The sequence below is a fragment of the Vombatus ursinus genome, unplaced genomic scaffold, assembly GCF_900497805.2.
Source record: "Vombatus ursinus unplaced genomic scaffold, bare-nosed wombat genome assembly UNPS02014830.1, whole genome shotgun sequence".
Lineage (NCBI taxonomy): Eukaryota > Metazoa > Chordata > Mammalia > Diprotodontia > Vombatidae > Vombatus > Vombatus ursinus.
The window spans coordinates 40,485,369-40,506,927 of NW_020954608.1; the positions used below are offsets into that span (position 1 = coordinate 40,485,369).

Sequence of the window (21,559 nt, forward strand, 5' to 3'; positions counted from 1 at the left end):
GGCTCATCATCTCTGGGCGGCTTCTCCACTGATGTTTAACTCTTCTGTGATCCTCAGTGCCACAAGGTTTTCCAAGCTTCCTGTTTTCATATTTTTCTAATGGTCTGACTTCTTTTCTTGCCTTGTGTTGTTTCTCAGAAGCTTTACCTAAAAGCATGAGGGTAAGGCAGAGGAGCAGTGCCTAGTCCCCATAAGTGCATGCAAATGTTTTCAGTTTTTACGAGTTTCATGTGAATAGATCATTTCCCATTTTCTTGGCCAGCATCTCCAGTTGTAAACCTCATCGTGCAGCTGGCCTTGCCTCTAAATCATCTCCTACCTGGGGAGGGAGGATTAGTTTAGCAATATGTAATTCACTTCCACTGATGCTGTGCTAAGTAAAGGGTCTTTATTTTCTTGTGTTACAGACTGCTTTCAGTCCCTCAGTGGTGATTACCTTGATTTCTGAGACAAGAAGCTTTTTGTTGTTGTTCAGTCATTCAGTAGTGTCCAACTCTTTGACCCCATGGACCATAGCCCTCCTGGCCCTTCTATCTTCGTCTAGCTCCAGAAGTCTCTAACTTCGTGTTCATTGTTTCTATGATACTGTCTATCCAGCTCATCCTTTGTTGTCCTCTTTTCATTTTGCCTTCAATATTTCCCAACATCAGGTCTTTTCCCATGAGTCTATCTTTTCATTATGTGGCCAAAGTATTTAAGTTTCAGCTTTAATATTTGTCCTTCCAATGAATAGTCTGAATTAATTTCTTTAAATATTGACTGATTTGATCTCCTTGATGTCCAAAGGACTTTTTTTTTTGGGTGAGGCAATTGGGGTTAAGTGACTTGCCCAGAGTCACACAGCTAGCGAGTGTTAGGTGTCTGAGGCTGGATTTGAACTCAGATCCTCCTGACTTCAGGGCCAGTGCTTTATCCATTGTACCACCTACCTGCCTGCCAAAGAACTTTCAAAAAGTCTTAATACTGTCCCTCTTTTTCCATATAACCAACCAATTACCAAATCTTGCTGTTTATACTTTCACATCTTTCGCTCCTAATCTATTTTCTCTACTTAGCCACCTTCACCTCTCACCTTGAGAGACCACAGTCTCTCAACTGGTTTCCCTGCTTCAAGTCTTTCATTACTCTACTCCATCCTAGACTTTTGCCAAAGAAAATCTCTTTAAGTATAATTTGACCACGGGATTCCTTACTTAGTCAATTCCAAGGACATCCTGTTGCCTATAGGATAAAATCAAAATTCCTGTGTAGCTTTTAAAGCCCAACACAACTTGACCCCAACCTAACTTTACAGAGGCATTGGACATTAATCCTCCACTGGGGCACTGGGATCCACTCAAACTAGCCTTCTCTTTGTTCCTCGCACATAATATTCCATCTCTCATCTCTGTGCCCTTGCACTGGCTATACTATGTGCCTGAAATGTACTCTTTCCTTAAATTTAACTTACAGGCTCTCTCTTCCTTTAAGGTGTAGCTCAAACACCATTTTCTGTATAAAGTCTTTTCTGTTTCACCCCAATGCTAATCTGTTCCCTCCTAAAGTATCTTGTATTTAACTACTCTGTGTATTTGCATTTATTCACTTTACATAAATATATTTGTATACATGTAATATAAAATTCCTCCCTCCTTCCTTCCCTCCCTCCCCTTTTCCTTCCTTTTTTCCTTCCTTCCCTCCCTTTTTCCTTCCCTCCTTTCTTCCCATTTCTCTCATTAGAAGGGAATTTCCTTGTGAAAAAATATTTTTCATTCTTTTACTTGTATTCTGAATACCTAGCATATTGCTTGCCACATAGTAGACTTTTTATAAATGTATGTTGAATGCTTGATTGATAATACTTGGAGTATTGTTGCAGAGAAGTCATGGATTGGTTGCAAAGTACATTCATGGAGCGAATATGGGCATCAATGAGATGCCAGATCCATTGAAGGATTTCAATAGTAAATACTTGCAGTGCTTGCTATCAAATGTCATTGTGAGGATCTGATGAGATTTATATTGGAATTTTTGTTTTTCTCTAATGTTGTTAACTACAGGAAGACCTTGGTAACTATATAAAGACAACAGTGGCTCTTTTCTCCTTGAGCACTTTTTCAAATCTATTTCATTTCAGCATTGTTCTGAAGGCATTTTTATTGTTAGCAAGTTGCAGTTCACTGACTTGTGTTAAATGTGAAGTGAACAGGGATTTTCATCACAAAATCCTCCCTCAGGTCTAGACTGAATCTCACCCTGTTTTGCTTGTCATCTATATTAGTGTAAAGGCCAAGTGTTGAATGAATATGGGAATTAAACCTTTTATTCACTCTCATGTGAATTGAAATTATTGCCATCACAGTGATAGCACATGCAGCAGACTATACATGCATTGCTACAGTCACTTGCATTTATATCAGTTTAATCAACTAACATTTTCAACTTTACAAGAGCTAGTTTTATGATTAGAAAATGCGTTTTAAAATGAGTATAAGTATATTTCAAAGGACTGTCATCAGAGATATCTATTTTTTTTTTCATTTGCTTGGGTATAGATTTGTAATTTTATTGGTATGGGAAACACTCCCTGGGGTAGGAAACTACCTCCTCTGATGCTGCTCCTCACCTTGTAGAATAAATAGGTGATAATGCTCATGGTTCCCCTGCTAGAATATGTTAGAGAAAATACTTGAACTCAGGTCTTCCTGACTCTAGTCACCTAACGATTACTTCGTCCATAATTCCTTTCTGAGATATTTGCATTTTATTTAAAATCACTGAGGAAAATTGAAGGTACTATATTCTGTATATTGCCCAAGATTCTGAATAAGTAGTCAAGAAGGTATATGACATATACACAAAAAAATGAGTGAATCTATAGGCGTAAGAATGTTTTGTGAATGTTTTGTAGCGAGAAAAATTCACTTTGATGGTACTATTCTATAGGATCACTTGCTATGATCTGAGGTGTTTTGACAACGTAATCTCTTCAGTCCTAAGTGATTACAGTGAGCTTTTAGAAGTAAAGGCAACATTCTATTGTGTAATGAAAACAAATTAAAGAATGGGAACCAAGATGGTAGAGTGGATGGTAGAGCGACCCAGCTGAACTCTCCCAACATTGCCCTCCAAACAACTTTAAAATAATGCCAAAAATTTTGAGCAGGAGAGTCAACAGAAGGTCAGGGTGAACATTTTTCCAGCATTAGACAGTTTAGGAGGTTGATGGGAAAGGTCTATGATGCTGGGGTCAAGGCTTGCAGCACTAGTGGTGGGCCTTGGAGGCAGCTGAATAAACATCAGTAGCAGTTTTGGGAGCTCTCAGCCTAAAGAAAGTAAGGGGCTTAGACAGCTGGTCAGAAGGATTGCAGGGGAAACTTTGCTGACACTGGGTGCAGATTGCACTGATTGGTAACGCCATTGCCCATACATAGTTAGGAGTTGCAGTTAAGCACCAAGAGGAATGCTTATGGTCAATCACAAGGGAGAAGGGGCCCCTGGTTGCGACACTAAGGCAGAGAGGAGCACTAGAGCTTGCATCTGAGGGACAGCCAGGGACTTGGTCAAGGTTCTAAGGTCAAGAGGAGCTGTAGAGCTTGTGACTGCAAGGAACTTCACAAGTTAAAACTAGAGAGAGCAATGATCACACAACCTTGGAAGCAAGGGAAAATTGCAGACTCCTAGAACTAGCTCTGAAAATGTGAATTGGTCTCAGGACCAACAAAGGAGTCCTGAAAGAGCTCAAAAGGGATTTTAAAAATCAAGAGAGCTAGAGGAAAATTGAAAATTGAAAAAAAAAAGTGGCAAGAAAATCATGAAAAAAATAGTCAAAAGTTTGGTAAAGGAGGCACAATGTGGCTGTTACTTTGTACAATGTTCTCCTGGTTTTGCTCACTTCACTCAGCATCAGTTGATATAAGTCTTCCAGGTTTTTCTGAAATCCACCTGCTCATCATTTTTATAGCACAATAGTATTCCATTACATTCATATACCACAACTTGTTCAGCCATTCCTCAGTTGATAGGCATCCCCTCAATTTCCAATTCTTTGCCACCACAGAAAGAGTTGCTATAAATATTTTTGTACATGTGGGTCCAAAAAGAAATTATTTCAAGAAATTAATAAATGCTAACTTACAAAACAGGAAAATGATAAATGCTGGAGAAGATGTGGGAAAATTGGAACACTAATGCATTATTAGTGGAGTTGTGAACTGTTCTAACCTTTCTGGAGAACAATTTGGAACTATGCCAAAGGACTATAAAGCTTTACATACCCTTTGGTCCAGCAATACCACTTCCAGGTCTGTATCCCAAAGAGATCATACAAATGGGAAAAGCACCGACGTGTACAAAAATATTTATAGCAGCTCTTTCTGTGGTGGCCAAGAATTGGAAATTGAGGGGATGCCCATTAGTTGGTGAATAACTGAACAAGTTGTGGTATATGAATGTAATGGAATACTATTATGCTATAAAAATGAACACGTGGACTTCAGAAAAACCTGGAAGACTTATATCAACTGATACTGAGTGAAGTAAGCAGAACCAGGAGAACGTTGTACACAGTAACAGTCACATTGTGCAATGACTGACTTTGATAGACTTATCTCTTAGCAATGCAAGGATCTAAGACAGCTCCAAAAGTTTCAAGATGGAAAATGCTATCCATATCCAGAAAAAAAAACTATGAAGTCTGAATGCAGATGGAAGAGTATTATTTGTTTTCTCTCTCTCTCTCTTTCTCTTTCTTTTTTGGTTCTTTCCTGTGATTTCTCCCATTGGTTTCTCCAATTCTTCATTATAAAATTAAAGTATGAGAAAGAGGGATGCACTGAGAGAAGGGGAAGGAGAGAAATAGAATTTGTAAATTATCTCACATAAAAGAAGTGCAGAAGAACTATACAGTGGAGGGGAAGATGAGGGTTAGTGGGCAATGCTTGAACCTTACTCTCATTAGAATTGGCTCAAAGAGGGAATAAAATACACACTCAGTTGGGTATAGAAATCTATCTCACCTTACAGGGAAGTAGGAAGAAAGGGGGGGGCAAAATTGGGGCTGATAGAAGAGTGGGCAGTTTGGAGTTGGGACAGGGTGGAGGAGAGAGAGAGAGAGAGAGAAGGAGAAGCAGAGAAAAATAGGATGGAAGAAAATACATAATAATCATAACAGTGAATGTGAATGGGATGAACTGATAAAACAGAAGCAGTTATGAAAGTGGATTAAAAACCAGAATTCTACAATATGTTGTTTGCAATAAACACACTTGAATTAGAGAAACACACATAGAGTAAAGGTAAAGGTATGGAGCAGGATCTATTATATTTCATCAGAAGAAAAAATGGGATAGCAATCATAATGTCAGACAAAGCAAAAGCAGAAATAGGTCTAATTAAAAGAGATAAACAGGGAAACTACATTTTACTAAAAGCAACAATAAACAGTTAAGTAAAATCAGTACTGAAAATATATGAAACAAATGGTATAGCATCCAAAATTCTTTTTTTTTTGGAAGGGGGGATATATTTATTTTAGAAAAATGAATTTATTTTTAGTTTTTAACATTCACTTCCATAAGATTTTTAGTTCCAAATATTCTCCCTCTCCATCCCCTTTCCCCACCCAAAGATGGTGTGCAATCTGATATAGGCTCTACATATACATTCATATTAAACATTTTCACATTAGTCATGTTGTGAAGAAGAATTAGAACAAATGGCAGGAACTGAGAGAAAGAAGAAACAAACAAACCAAAAAAAGTAAATAGTATGCTTCAATCTGCATTCAGACTCCATAGTTCTTTTTCTGATGTATGCAAAATATTTTTATTTTTTAAATTTATTTATTTTTAGTTTTCAATATTCACTTCCATAAGGTTTTGAGTTCCAAATTTTCTCCCCTTCCCTCCCATACCCCCACCCAAAGATGGCATGTAACTAAAAAAAAAAAAGAAAAAGAACAAATTAAAAATCCCCAATAAAACATCAAATTGGAAATCCTGAAAATCAAAGGAGAGATTAATAAATTTGAAAATAAGAAAATCATTGAACTACTAAATAACTGGTTTTATGAAAAAAAAATTCCAATAAAATAGATGGACCATTTGTTCATTTGATTAAAAAAAGAAGAAAATCAAATAACTAGTATCAAAAATGAAAAGTGAATTCACCAGCAATGAAGAAGACATTAAAACAATCATTAGGAGCTATTTTGCCTAATTATATGGCAATGAATCTGACAATCTAAGTGAAATACAAGGAGAGTACGGCAATATGTCTCAAATCATGCATTCTGACCAGATGGGATTTATACCAGGAATACAGGGCTAGCTCAGTGTTAAGAAAACTATCAGCATAACTGACCATATCAATAACAACTGACAGAAATCATGATTATCTCAATAGATATGAGAAAGCTTTTTGATTAAAACACCACACCTATTCCTTTTAAAAACACTAGAAAGCACAGGAATAAGTGGAGCTTTCCTTAAAATGATAGCTAGTATCTACCTAAAATCATCAGCAAGCATTATTTGTGATGGGATAAGCTAGGAACCTCAATAAAATCAGGGTGAAGCAAAGATGCCCATTATCACCACTGTTATTTACCTTTGTGCTAGAAATGCCAGCTATAACAATAAGAGAAGAAAAAAAATTGAAGTAATTAGAGTAGTCAATGAAGAAACAAATTGTCACTCTGCAGATGATATGATAGTATACTTGGAGAATCCTAGAGACTCAAGTAAAAATCCAGTTAAAATAATTAACAACTGCAACAAAGTTGCAGGATACAAAATAAACCCATATAAATCATCAGTGTTTCTCTGTATTACCAACAAAGTCCAGCAGCAGGAGATAGAAAGATAAATTCCATTTAAAATAACTGTAGACAATATGAAATACTTGGGAGTTTACCTGCAAAAACAAATGCAGGAAAACAATTATAAAACACTTTTTAAAATTTTTTTATTAATTTTGATTTATCAGCAATCACTTCCATAAGCTTTTGAGTTTAAATTTTTCTCCCCTTCGCCCCCACCTTGCTCCCCAAGACCACGTGCAATCTGATATAAACTATACATATACATTCCTATTAAACATATTTTCACATTAGTGATGTTGTAAGTAAGAATTAGAACCAATGGGGGAACCACCAGAAAGAGGAAACAAAACACAACAGAAGAAAAAAAATAGCAAATAGTATGCTTCGATCTGCATTCAAACTCCATAGTTCATTCTTTGGATGTGGATAGCATTTTCCATCATGAGGCCTTTTGATATGTCTTAGATCCTTGTATTGCTGGGAAGGGTTAAGTTTATCAATATTAGTCATTGCACAACGTGGCTGTTATTGTGTACAACGTTCTCCTGGTTCTGCTCACTTCACTCAGCATCAGTTCATATAAGTCTTTCCAGGTTTTTCTGAAGTCTGCCTGCTCATCATTTCTAATAGCACAATAGTATTCCATTGCATTCATATACCACAACTTGTTCAGTCATTCCCCAACTGACGGGTACCCTCTCAATTTCCAATTCTTTGCCACCACAAAAAGAGCTGTTATAAATGTTTTTATACTTGTGGGTCCTTTTCCCATTTGTATGATCTCTTTAGGTTATAGCTCTAGAAGTGTTATTGCTGGGTCAAAGGGTATGCACATTTTTATATAAAACACTTCACACAAATAAAGTCAGATCTGTACAATTGGAAAAATATTAATTGCTCATAGGTAGACTGAGCCAATATAATACAAATGATAATGCTGTCCAAATTAATTTAGTTATTCAGCATCCTACCAACCAAATTACCAAAAATTCATTTTATAGAGCCAGAAAAAATAACAAAATTAATTTGAAGGAAAAAAGGTCAAGAATATCAAAGAAATCAATAAAAAAAAAATGAAAGTGGCCTAGCCATGCCAGATCTCAAATTGTGTTACAAAGCATCAAAACAATCTCTTACTGGCTAAGAAATAGAGTAGTGATTAGTGAAATATATTAGCTACACAATAAAAATAATAAATGACTATAGTTATCTATTGCTAAACTTCAAGCTTTGGGACAAGAATTCACTATTTGACAAAAACTGCTGAGAACACTGGAAAACAGTTTGACAGAAACTAGGTATAGACTAACATTTCACACTGTATACCAAGATAAAGTCAAAATGCTACCAAAAATATGTACAAAATGGTAATGGATTTAGACATAAAGGATCACGTAAGCAAATTATGTGAGCACGGAATAGTTTAACTGTCATATCTATGGACAAAGAAATAATTTGTGACCAAACAAGGGGTGGAGAGCATTATGGTATGAAAAATTGATAATTTTGATTACATTAAATTAAATAAGTTTTGCACAAACAAACCCAGTCAAGATTAGAAGGAAAGCAGAAAACTGGGAAAATGTTTTTTACAATTATCTCTGATAAAGGGGTCATTTCTCAAATATATAGAGAACTGAGTCAAACTGAGTCATTTCCCATTTGATAAATGGTCAAAGGATATGAACAGGCAATTTTTGTTTTTGTTTTTTTGTTTTTTTTGCTGAGGCAATTGGGGTTAAGTGGCTTGCCCAGAGTCACACAGTTAGTGAGTGTTAGGTGTCTGAGGCTGGATTTGAACTCAGGTACTCCTGACTCCAGAGCCAGTGCTCTATCCACTGTGCCATCTAGCTGCCCCCAACAGGCAGTTTTTGGATGAAGAAATCAAAGCTCAAAGCTATCTATAGTCATATGAAAAAAATGCTCTAAATCACTACTGATTAGAATGATACAAATTAAAACAACTCTACGGTAGCACCTCACACTTATCAGATTGGCTAATATGACAGAAAAGGAAAATGACAAATGTTGGAGGGGATGTGGGAAAATTGGGACAACAGTGCACTGTTGGTGAAGTTGTAGAGTGATCCAGCCATTCTGGAGAGCAATTTGGAACTTCGCCCAAAGGACTATAAAACTGCATGCCCTTTGATCCAGACCTACTTAGATCTGTATCCCAAAGAAAATTTTTTAAAAAAAATGAAAAGAACCTATATGTACAAAAATATTTATAGCAGCTCTTTTTATGATGAAAAATAATTAGAAATTGAGGGGATGCTCATCAATTGGAATGGCTGGCAAGTTGTTTCATATGATTATGATAGAGTACTATTGTGGGGTAAGAAATGATGGGGACGAAGGCTTCAGAAAAAACATAACACCTATATGAACTGATGAAAAGTGATGCTTATTGACTGACTACAACTGACTACAGGTATTAATAACCCCATTCTACAGATCAGGAAGCTGAGACTCAGGTTAATTATCTTACCCAATGTCATAAAGTTGATAAATGGGAGAGGTAGGACTCCAACCTAGATCTTTTGACTTTGAATTCAGTACTCTTTTCAGTAATCAGCAGCATACTCCATCATTGGTAGCTTTTTTGAATCTACTGATTCAGAACAATCTAACTCATTCCAATCCAATTCAATAAGCATTCATTAAGGATTTACCTGTCCTAGGTTTCAGGGTCATAAAAAAAGGGGGTAACAGACGAGGTGAATCCTCTAGAGATTAGCATTCTCCTGTGTACTCTCCCCACAAGTGACTCCTCAGGAGCTGAGTAGCTTTCTTCTCTCTCTAACAGATAGTGTTGCTGGAATATGCAGTAGAATGTGTAGAGGATAGTGAAGGTAAGAAGACTCCATGACTATTAATAAGGGGCTAGGTTATGGAGAATTCTAAATACCAAATGAAGGTATTTATATTTGATCCTGGAGTCCCCAAGCCTCATCTCTGCACCTTAGAATCCCTAGTTTTCTTCAAAATTTAACTCATTTGCAGCTACCTACATGGACCTTTCCAAATTCTCTACCTGCTGGTGTTTTTCTCTCAAAATTACCTTGTATTTACTTTGTATAGATTATGTACTTGTGTTTCTATGTTCTATCTCCAGAGATAGAACGGAAGCTCCTTGAGGACAGTGTCTATTTCATTTTTGTACTTGCATTCCCAGTGCCTACCATAATGTCTTTTATGTGTCAGGTACTAAATAAGTTGTTGGCTGATTTAGTTTGGAGGGTCTCATCAAGTTCTTTACAGCATTTCTCTATGTCTTTGTCATCTGCAACAGATAATTGCATAACCTTGTAATTTCATGGAGGTCTTTAAAAAAAAAAGGAATTATGATCACTGTAATACAAGATGACCAAACTGGCCCATGAAATGTTTTTTGTTGTTGTTGTTGTTGTTGCTTTTGAGGGTATGATAAAAACAACTCTACTAACTCCTTTATTTGTCTCTAAGTAGAATTGGAAAACCACTTTTCCATTTAGCTACAATTCCTGTCTTTCAACTGCTTTAATTAGCATCTAAGTGGCTTAGTGAATAGAGTTCTGGGCCTAGAGTCATATGAATTCAAATCCAACCTCAAACACTAGTTGTGTGAACCTGGGCAAATCACTTACCTCTGCCTACCTCAACTGTGAAGTGGTGAAAATAATAGCACCTATCTTCCAGGGTTGTTGTGAGGATCAAATGAGATAATATATAATTTTTTTAAGGCAGTAGGGGTTAAGTGACTTGCCCAGGGTCACACAGCTAGTAAATGTCAAGTGTTTGGTCTGAGGTTGAATTTGAACTCAGGTCCTCCTGACTTCAGGGTCGGCACTCTATCCATTGTGCCACCTAGCTGCCCCCTGAGATAATATTTTTAAAGTGCCTAGCATGGTACCTGACACATAGAAGGCACTTAATATTAATGTCTATTTCCTTCCTTCTTTCCTTTCTTTCTTCCCTCTCTCCCTCCTTCCTTTCTTATGAGAATTTAAAAGTACTTAATTTCTCCAGTAACATGCCCTCTTGCTGGTCATTGAACAAAGATTTCACATTTAAAGTACTAACAATGTCCCCTTTTTATCACTGTCATGACAGAAGCAATGGGAGATACATATGGTTGAGGACCATCTTGTATTGTATATTGCTTCATGGTTTCCTTGGCCAAAGAATTAGTACTCAGGTGTCTACTGATCCTAAACCTTTCTATACTTATCTAGGCTTGTCCTCAGAAAGGAAACTCAATTTTCTCTTACTATTTTACTCAATAGCCATAATTTTTATTGGTGTGGTTATCTATTTTAGTGATGTAGATTGCACCCCTTCTCAAGTTGCTATGGATTAAAAAATCATTACCTGTTGGACAAACTTTGGTTTGCTACACACAATTTATACTCTTTTGGAATAGGTTTTTATACTATGATGATACACTGAAGTAGAACTTTACATGAATCCATAATGCAAAGCATTTAAACTGTTTCAGCTACATATTTGTCTTAACACTCAGCTGAATTGTGAACTTCTTTATCTTTTAAAATATCAAATTTGCCAAGAGTAAGTACATATCTGATGGATTTTTTTCAGCAAATTCAATTAAATGCTGATGATAATAAAAACCTAAATTATTTATTTTTTCTTTTAGGCTAAAGATCTGATCATTACACCAGCCACCATTTTAAAAGAAAAACCAGACCCAAATAATCTTGTATTTGGGACTGTTTACACTGATCACATGTTGACAGTGGAATGGTCTTTGAATTTTGGATGGGAAAAGCCTCGTATTAAGCCTCTTGAGAACCTGTCATTACATCCTGGCTCATCAGCCCTTCACTATGCAGTGGAAGTAAGTAATATATTCCTTATGACATGTATATTTAACTTTATTTTCTATGCATTGCATGCTTATCCCAAAATTGCTTTTGTGCAGTAGGTTTTTTTTTTTAATTCTCTTTTTTTTTGTGATGTTCATTTGGGGAAATTTGTCATCTTTTTTTACAGACAGATTAAAGAGGTCATTACATATTCTTTATATAATTGTATAGTTTATAAAGGGGGACTGAAAGAATAATTGAAAGCAAATAGTAAGGTAATTTCATAGAGAAATTTACCTAACCAAAAGTGACTAATTAACATTTTATGTATCATTTAGCCTTTCAGTCTTTTACTACTGTGGAAAAAGAGTCCAATAGTATGGCTGGATTTCAAAGTGAGCTGGATACTTTTATGACTAGTAGTAACATTTATAGTTATGAATGTTAAAAGAAGCATTTAACTTAATGTCTTTCTTCAGGCATAAGTTTAAGTTTATAAGCATAAGGGTTTGAGAAAGTAATTTTTCTCCTTCCTATCTCTTTATGGCACATCTGTATGTGTGTATGGGCATGTGTGTGTATTATGTTTTCACACATTATCTCCTCTGAAATAATGAATATAATGGGAATGACTAAGAAAAATTTTCGCCCAAATATTTGGGGAGGAAGTGAAAAAATAAATCAGTACAAGGCATCTTAGTTTCAGCCCATTGAGAAACTCCACTTCTTTTTTTAGTTGACTTTTAAAAGGAATCTCAAATTAGAGACTAGGACCCTTCCTACCAGCAGTTGTGGTTGAACTAAGGTGTCCATTAAGAGACTGAGTTGCCCAGCTGTATATGATCTATCTTCACTGCCGGCAACTCTTGATGCCAGATATGATCTTAAATGGCTCTGGAATATTTTTGCTGCCTAATATATCAACATAATAATAGTCTAATCACGTGAGGAGTTGAGGAGGCCAATGATGGTAGGTGGAAAAAGGGAAACAGGTTGATTCTCGTCTCTGAGACTTTGCAGAGGGTACCTCTAGTTTCTTCCAAAACAGCTCAGGTATCTCCTGCATCAGGCCTTTTCAGTTTCCCAGAGCTGCTAGTGCCTCATTCTCTGACTTACCACCTTGTATTTGCTTTTCATATGATTTGTCTTACCTTTACATGTACATGTTGTTTTTCTGATCAAATGTATACTCTTTTGACAGTAGGTGATGGCTGTATGGTAGGTCACAAGCAGATTATCCCTCAGGTTATGAATTCCTGCTTAGGCAGACCATTCATATTTCTTTGGGCCAGGTATATATGTGCATGAGAGTGAGTGCGTATGCATACGTGGACATATGTCCATGTTCTCATAATGGCATTATTTATCCAGTTCTTCTCGAAGGTATAAATGAACCTGTCCTCCACTCATAATCTTGAGTCTTCTACAGTTACGAAAGTCTACCTTCTCTATGAACTAATTATACACCTCTCTACCTCCTTTCCTCTGTCTCCTATATCCTGAGTTCAAATCTGGCCTTAGACACCTACTAGCTGTGTGACCCTGGACAAGTCACTTCACCTTTGTCTGCTTCAGTTTCCTCGATTATAAAATGGGCATAATAATAGCACCTACCTCCCAGGGTTGCTGTGAGACTCAAATGAAAAAATTGTAAGTTGTTTAGCACAGTGTCTGAGACAGAATAGGCACTTAATGAGTGCTATTTTCTTCCTTCCTTCTCTGTGTGTCATTTACCATCCTAAATATATAGCAGGGCAACCCTTTTAAGATCAGATTTGGAGAGCAGGTTTTCTAGCCCAATTCTCAATAACTGGATCCAAGGAAAGTGACATATACACCAAGTGGCTTTATACTCTTCTCTAAAAGAGACTACTAGTATACAGGCATGAAATCTAGAGTTTTAAGTTACCCCAAGCACATAGGCTTTACCATTCATGTGCCTCCCTGCTGGGTCTCCAAAATGTTGAGGTCATACTCTTTGAGGGTAATCATTGGTATAGTGAAAAGAATATTAGTTCTGGATTCAGAAAATTGGCATTCAAATCCTGGCACTTCTCTTTCTCAGTTCCCTCATTTGTAAGATGAGGATAATAATATTGCATTACCAACCTTGCAGCATTGTTCTGAGGAAATTTTCTTTGTAAAATGACGGTGCTCTTTTCTGGTTCTCCTCTCTGTCTGACTGTTCCTTCTTATTCTCCTTTGCTGGGTCATCCAGGTCATGTCTACTACCATTAGAATCCCCCAGGACTCTGTTCTGAGACCTGTTCTCTTTTCCTTCCATACCGTTTCGCTTGGTCATCTCCTCAGCTCCGATGGATCCCATTACCATCACTCTGCTGATAATTGTCATATCTACATATCTAGTGCTAACCTCACTCCTGCATTCCATTTCCACATCTCTGGCTGCCTATTGGATATCTCAAACTGGGTGTCCTTTGGAAACCTCAAACTCAACATGTTCAAAACCAGAACTCATTACTTTTTCCCACCAAACCCTTCATTTTTCTTAACTTACCTATTACAATTGATGGCATCACCATCTTCCCAGTTACCCAGGCTTGCAACCCAAGAGTCATCCTTGACTCCTCACTGTCTCACCTCCAATTTATAATTTGTTGCCAAATCCTGTTGATTCTACCTTCATAACATCTTTCATATACTCCCATTTCTTTCCTCTGACATTGCTTTCACCTTTCTTTACCCTCATTACCTCATGCCTATATGATTGCAATAGGTTTCTGGTTGTTTTCCTTGCCTCAAGTCTCTTACCAGTACAATTCATCCTCCACTCAGCAAAAACAGTGATCTTCCTAAAACACAGAAATTCCCCTGTAACTCCTACTTAATGAATTCAAATACCTCCCTGTTGCCTCCAGGATCCAAAATAAAACCAGATGTTCTGCATTCAGTGCCTTTCACAAGCTGGTTCTTTGCTACATTTCCAGTCTTCTTACACCTTACTCCCCCTCCATGTACTCTTATTATTCAGTGACACTGGTTTCCTCACAAAAGATATTCTACTTCAAAACTCCATGCATTTTGTATGTGTCATGACCTATCCTTGGCTGTTCTCCATGGTTAGAATTCTATCCTACATTTTCTTTACTCCTGATTTCCTTTAAGTCTCAGCTAAAATCTTACCTTCTGCAAGAATTCTTTCTGTATCCTCCTTAATGCTAATGCCTTCCTCTGAAATTATATCCAGTTATATTGTTTGTACATAGCGGTTTGTGTGCTGTTTCCCATTAGTCTATGATCTTTTTAAGAGCAGAAACTGTTTTTGTCTTTTGTATCCCTCATACTTAGCACAGTGCCTGTCATATAGTAGGTACTTAACAGATTCTTATTGATTAATTATTCCCTCTTTATTATTAAATTATTAAATATTCTCTCTTTCCCTATTATTTGACATAGTATTAGAAATGCCATCTATAGCAATATACAAAGAAATAAATTTAAAAGTAAGCATTGAAGAGTAAGAAAAATTATGCCAATTTTCAGAATATGGTTTACTTAAAATGCCCCAGAGAAAAAAAACTAGTTGAAATGATTCATGTTTTTAGTAAAATAGCAGGAAACAAATCTACAATTATCACCAACATATTTGCACAATACTAACAAATACAAGAAGGAAATGCTAGAAAGAGAAATTCTATTCCAAATATTCCTAGGGCCCTTACAATATAGCTCTCCAAAAGCTGCATCTGGTTTCAAGTCTCTCTTTGGGTCAAAACCTTTGCCTTTGTGTTCTCTCTCTCTCTCTTTTATTAGGCAGTTGGGGTTAAGTGATCTGCCCAGGGTCACACAAGTAGGTAAGTGTACAGATTTGAACTCAGGTCCTCCCAACTCCAGGGCTGGTGCTCTATTCACTGCACTACCTAGTTGCCCCCTTTGTGTTCTCTTAAAGACCAAACTGGAACAAACATAAATCATAAAATAGACTACATAGGGGAAAAAAACAACAACTCTTTTCCCTCTGTGTACAAATGGGCTTTTTCAAAGATTTCTAGGATTCTAGTGGCAAAGAAAATGTTTATTACCTGGACACTTCATGCGTACCAATGACTGTTTCAGAGTTGGAACATTTGTTTGCCTCCTAAGTTGGTGCATATAGTTTTCCATAGAACTGCTAATGTCCTATGAGATGCTTGCTTCGGTGAGTTCCCATTCACAATTAGTTGCCACTGTCGTTTGCTGCTTCTTTATTGAATTGCAGCTGGTAGGCAGTCTTCTTTAACGAGATTTCATAGCTCTTTTGTGAATCAGACCCACAGCAATATCTAGTCATCATAGTAAGAGTCCTTTACTGTAAGTCTGTCTTTTAAATATTATATATAAAATGTAAAGCATAACTTAAATGTAAGCTATATTTCCAGAGAAAGAAAAAAGCCTTGTGATCTTACAACACATTTCCCTTCTCTATTTAAAATTATATTACCCAAGGTCAAAAAGGCAGGCAGCCAAAAGGAAATACTTAATCTTAGTTTGAGAGCATTCTGCCTACCTAGCTTTTGTTTCCCAAACCCCAAGCTGAAAGTGTTGGTTCTTAGTTGGGGAGATATTTTGATCACTACACCCCAGCAAGTTGGTTAGTAGGTTGCTCTGAAGAAATGAAGTCCAGAAGCTCAAAAAGAGAAGCTATAAGCCAGTTGAAATGCCCAGTATCCACCAGTAGATCAATGCCCAGAAGAAAGGATGAATCCAATGGATATTAAAGACACAATGCCCAGGAAGAAAACCCTAAAAGTAGTGCTAGCATATTATTGAAGACATCACCAACTCTGTAGCAATCATATATGTGCTTTACCCTGGTATCCCATATTCTTTGTCCACATATGTCCTTTTTGTGTGTGTTCTCTGTTTGTCTTGGCCAAATATATTCCTGGCATGAACCTTTTTAGGTGTGTTTCTTGGCCACTTATGCTTCTTAAATGTGTGTCCTCAATATTTCTTGGTTTACTGTTTTCTCTTGGTAACTTCCCCTACTGTGGTGTGACCAGTAAGGGAGAGTATCCCATGTTCACAAGGCAGTCTTCTTGTCACCTCTTTTGTTATGCTGTTTGATTAAATGTCTTTTGCTGGAACTAATGTATCCTTTGGTTGACTGGCAAACACTTTGATGAGGGTCACATTCTATCACAAAAGATAATATATGTGTGTGTGTGTGTGTGTGTGTGTGTGTGTGTGTATTCTCTTTCTCTATTGAAGTATTAGGTAAATGATTATTTGAAGGTCTAATATGTCATCACTGAGAGGCATATTAGAGAGATTAGGAGAGAGTAAAATCCAAGAATGCGACAGCCAGTGCAGAGGCACAGAGATGGGAGACTTAGTGGTGTATATGAGAAACGGCATAGAGCAGCAAGATCAGGGATAAATGGAATGCCTGAATTTCATTTTGGCCAATAGTTTTAGCCTATTCTCTCTCATCAGAACTATTAATAAATATCCATATTGTCAAGTTATATCACCTTCTCACCTTCATTAAGCCCCACTCATGCATGATATTAGCATGACATAGACAGAACCCTGGACCTGGTGTCAGGATAACCTGAATCACATCCTTCTTCAAACCCTTTATATGTGACACTGGACAGGTTAATTAAACCCTCTGGACCTCAGTTCCCTTATTTGTAAAGTGAGAAATTTGGGCTAGATGACCCCCAAGGTCCCTTTAAATGGTCCTCTCTGTTCCTGGAGAATAGGGACCTGGTTTTCTCTATCTTTTTACCACTTAGCATTGTGGTCTGGCATGTAGTAGGCACTTAATGCATGGTAATTTTTGCATTGTATCTACAAATCTGTATGAAAGCATCATTAGATAGGAAGGAAAACAAAACTCAGATAAGTGACACAATGACCATTTAGCTCTTTGAATTTGATGGGAATAGTAGTGCCTTCTTTCCCTGTGCCAAAGTTTTTTGCTAACACTCTGCTTAGACATAACACTGCTGGTGCAGTGGAGTCTGGAGTGGTACACTTGGCCTAGAATTAGGAAGACAAGAGTTTCAGATCCAGCCTCATTTAGCTGTGTGACCCTAGGCAAGTCACTTAACCCTGCTTGCCTCTGTTCCTCATCTGTAAAATGAGCCGGAGAAGTAAATGGCAAACCTACTCTAGTATCTTTGACAAGAAAACTCCAGGGGCAGCTAGGTGGCACAGTGGATAGTGCACTGGCCCTGGATTCAGGAGGACCTGAGTTCAAATCTGGCCTCAGACACATATCACTCACTAGCTGTATGACCCTGGGCAAGTTACTCAACTCCATTGCGTAGACAAAAAAAAAAAGACAAAAAGAAAACTCCCAATGGGGTCATCAAGAGTAGGACATGATAAAAATGACTGAACAACATACTTAGATATAATTGTTCTCCCTTTAAGATAAAGGCAACTTTAAATACATAAGGAAAGATGAAACCTGGAGAAGTCAGTCTTTTGATGTAAGTGGCTCTTTTTACTAATTATCATTGGTAATAGATTTTCTATTGTCTTTAAACTTCAGTTATTTGAAGGACTGAAGGCATATCGAGGAGTAGATAAAAAAATCCGTCTGTTTCGACCAGACCTCAACATGGACAGGATGCTTCGATCTGCAGCAAGGATAACTTTGCCTGTACGTAAGTCAAACAGTTTATGTTCCTTTTTATTTGGAGAGTTCCCCAGTATACTATTTGAAATAAATTTCTATGAATTTGGATGAAAATAGGTCATTGCAGGGAACTAGCAAAATGAATTGTGTTTCTAAATAGTCTGGGTATTGTTTCTTGCCTGCTTTCTTCTCAAAAAATGACGACTGAAAACCTTCAGGAGGTAAATTTATTTATTTGGTAAGTGCATAATAAGAGGCAGTATGGCTTAGTGGATAGTTAACTAACTAGCCTTAGAAGGAAGAAGACATGGGTTCAAGTTAGGACCTTTTGTGGTTCTAGGCAAATCTAAGTCACTTAATCTCTTGATGCCTTAGGCAACTTTCTACTTTTTTTAATAGTCAAAATTCTCTTTTTTTTCTTAACTGTAGAACAATTGGTAAGAGTTTTAATGTTACAGTTTTTGAAAGATAGTTTAAACAAAAAACCCAGCAAAAAAAGAACAAGGGGGTAGCTAGATAGATAGAGCACTGGCCCTCAATTCAGGAGGACCTGAGTTCAAATCCAGCCTCAATGACACATAACACTTACTAGTTGTGTGATCCTGGGCAAGTCACTTAACCCCATCACTTAGCCAAAAAACAAAAACCAAAAAACCCCCAAAGAACAAGACCCCTACACAGTCTAAAGTATTACACTGACATGCCAGAAGGATTTGGCAGACAGACATTAATTTTAGTCTAGAATGATAATGAAAAGAAGGGGATTGGGAGGAATAAAAAGGATACTCAATAAATAAGTATCCTCTTCCTAAGACACATTGGAGTCCAGACAGCTTGCTAAGACTTGAAGTTTCAGAAGAGGTAGTCAACTTGCACTGGGGGAGGGAGTTTCCTCTTTTGGCAGTTCCCTACGCAAATTAAATCATGGATCTTGTCCCTTTTTCTCAGTAATTAGTATTTGTGTTTGTATATGTGTGGGTTCATGAGAGTGAATGAGGAGAGAGAGCTAGACCAGCAGTCAAAAAATGAGTTCAGTTCCCAGGTCAGCCACTTAAGAGTTATGGCAGATTATGGATAAGTCAGCCTTATATATACATAATTTTACCAATATATAAAATAAAGATGTTTAATTAGATAACTGAGGCTTCCTTCAAACTGAACATGCTATATCCATATATAAATCTAAAAGAAGATCTTCTGTAGTATTGAAAAGAAAAAAATGATGCTCGGAAAATGTAAGTGCTTTTTCAGGAAATTGATTGCTGTTCACACTAATAAACATGTTAGAAGTCTTAAATTACTTTTAAACTTTTTCCAAAGCTGTGTAGACTGAAACATTTTAAAATGAACGGACATATATTGGAACTGGGGCTGTTCTTTACTAGTAAGTTGAATTAATTATAAGATGTCTTGAACATATCTAAGGCAGTAGTCTTCCTTAATGGATTTTCACCTCTTATTGAGAAATTAGAAGATCGTTTTGCTACAAACTGTGGGAAATGTACTCATCCTATAATTAAGAACTCCTTAGATTTATCAGTAAGTTCTATCCATAATTCTAATTAACTTAGCTCAGTATACTTCCTGAGAAAACCAAAGTGTAGTTGAACCCAAAGAAGAAAACTTCCATTTAGCATCTTCTAATCTTTGCCTTCAGGGTTGAGTATGGGAGCTCTGGGTAGTATCCTGAAATTGGAAAGTAAACTTACGTGAGGTCCCTGACATCATATGCATATCATCTTTCTGTTTATTCTGTATACGTAGATATGTAACTTGTTGACCATTCAAATCTAAGCTCCATGAGAGTAGGGATTATTTCACTTTTTGTTTCAAATTCCAAATTCCCAGCACACATCTTGATGCCTGGCATATAGGAGAAGCCTATATAAATAAAATAAATAATATAATAAATATAATAAATAAAATATATATAATATATATATTATAATATATATAATAAAAAAAATAATTCTTAGGAGCAGCTAGGTGTACAGTGGATATAGCACCAGTCCTCAAGTCAGGAGAACTTGAGTTCAAATACAGCCTCAGACATGATTGCCTCGTGAAAAAAAAAATAAGAAAAATACCTCTTGGCTAATTGATATCTTTGTATTTTATTTTATTTTATTTTTTTGGTGAGGCAGTTGGGGTTAAGTGACTTGCCCAGAGCCACATAGCTAGTGAGGGTTGTGTGTCTGAGTCCAAATTTGAACTCAGATCCTTCTGACTCCAAGGCCAGTGCTATATCCACTGCGCCACCTAGCTGCCCCTTGATATCTTTGTAAAACTATGTTTCTACGTGTCATGTAATTCTACTCATTTTAGTTAAGCAGGTGCTTATTAAAGGCCCAATGTGACCTTGTGCTTTTAATCTCTCAGCACTCAGGCTACTCTCTGAGCTCTAAATATTGCAAAGCAGTTGCCAGTATGAATTGGTGGAGGGATTTTCAGAAAGGAGAATTACATTAGTGAAATCAGCCAAAAAAAAGTACCAGGCACTTTGTACAGCAAAGACCAAAATGAAGCAGTCCCTGCTCTCCAGGTGTTTGCATTCTACTGTAAGGAAACAACACATACACTGAGAAATAGGAAATAAGTCTACAGTAACAGGAAAAAGGGAAGGGAAGAGAATACATTCTACTAAGAAGCGTGAGACTCCGTAAAATAGTTTTAAGATCCATGGAAAGGATAGTTTGGTTGGTTTATTTGGGAAAATAGTTTTATGATTTGTGGAAAATGTATTATACCAGTAAAAAGTTACGATGATTTTTCTGGAAAAAGCCAGGATACAAGTGTACTGAGAGGTAAAGGGATGCCAGCAACAGGTACAAGAGACAGAGGGTTGACCCCTAAATTGCTAATGTTCTTGCTGGTTTGTATCTTCTGACAGAATAGGCTCAGGCAAGGAATACAAGTTATTATAAAAAAAGATACTATAAAAAAGAATCTTCTTAGACTGAAGTCATTGAATCAGAGTTTATATATTACAAACTAAGATATTAGTAATCTATTTAATATACCCTAAAGCCCCCAAATTGGACTAGTTTAACAATGTTAAGCAAATGCATTTATTAATTTATAATCAATAAAATACTTTTGTTTAAACTGAATACTTCAATTTATTTCATATTTTCTAACAGGATGAATTTTCTGATTAGTGAATCTTTTTGGCAGGGTGACAGCTTTTCAGGAAGTCATAAAAGGGCTTACTTAGGTCAATAAATGATTATTCTTTATATCAGAATTATTAATAGTCGATGAATATACTATCTTCTATTTCATGTTTCTGAATTGCCCCTCAAATTTAGGCTCTAATTAAGACAGATCATAAGGAGTAAAATCATGATATGTTCTTCT

At 36.6% G+C, this 21,559-nt stretch overlaps 1 protein-coding gene and 1 long non-coding RNA gene across 2 annotated transcripts in view; one reads left to right on the forward strand and one right to left on the reverse strand.

Annotated features, from left to right (window-relative positions):
• The window catches only part of BCAT1 (branched chain amino acid transaminase 1), a 71,014-nt gene that overhangs the window by 14,247 nt on the left and 35,208 nt on the right, over positions 1-21,559 (forward strand). The window contains exons 3-4 of the mRNA XM_027838757.1: positions 11,442-11,642; positions 18,116-18,226. Coding sequence (XP_027694558.1) covers positions 11,442-11,642; positions 18,116-18,226 — 312 coding nt within the window. The remainder of the gene's footprint in view (positions 1-11,441; positions 11,643-18,115; positions 18,227-21,559) is intronic.
• LOC114025339 overlaps positions 19,864-21,559 on the reverse strand; it is a 42,258-nt gene continuing 40,562 nt past the window's right edge. The window contains exon 6 of the long non-coding RNA XR_003567011.1: positions 19,864-20,083. This is a non-coding gene — a long non-coding RNA (uncharacterized LOC114025339). The remainder of the gene's footprint in view (positions 20,084-21,559) is intronic.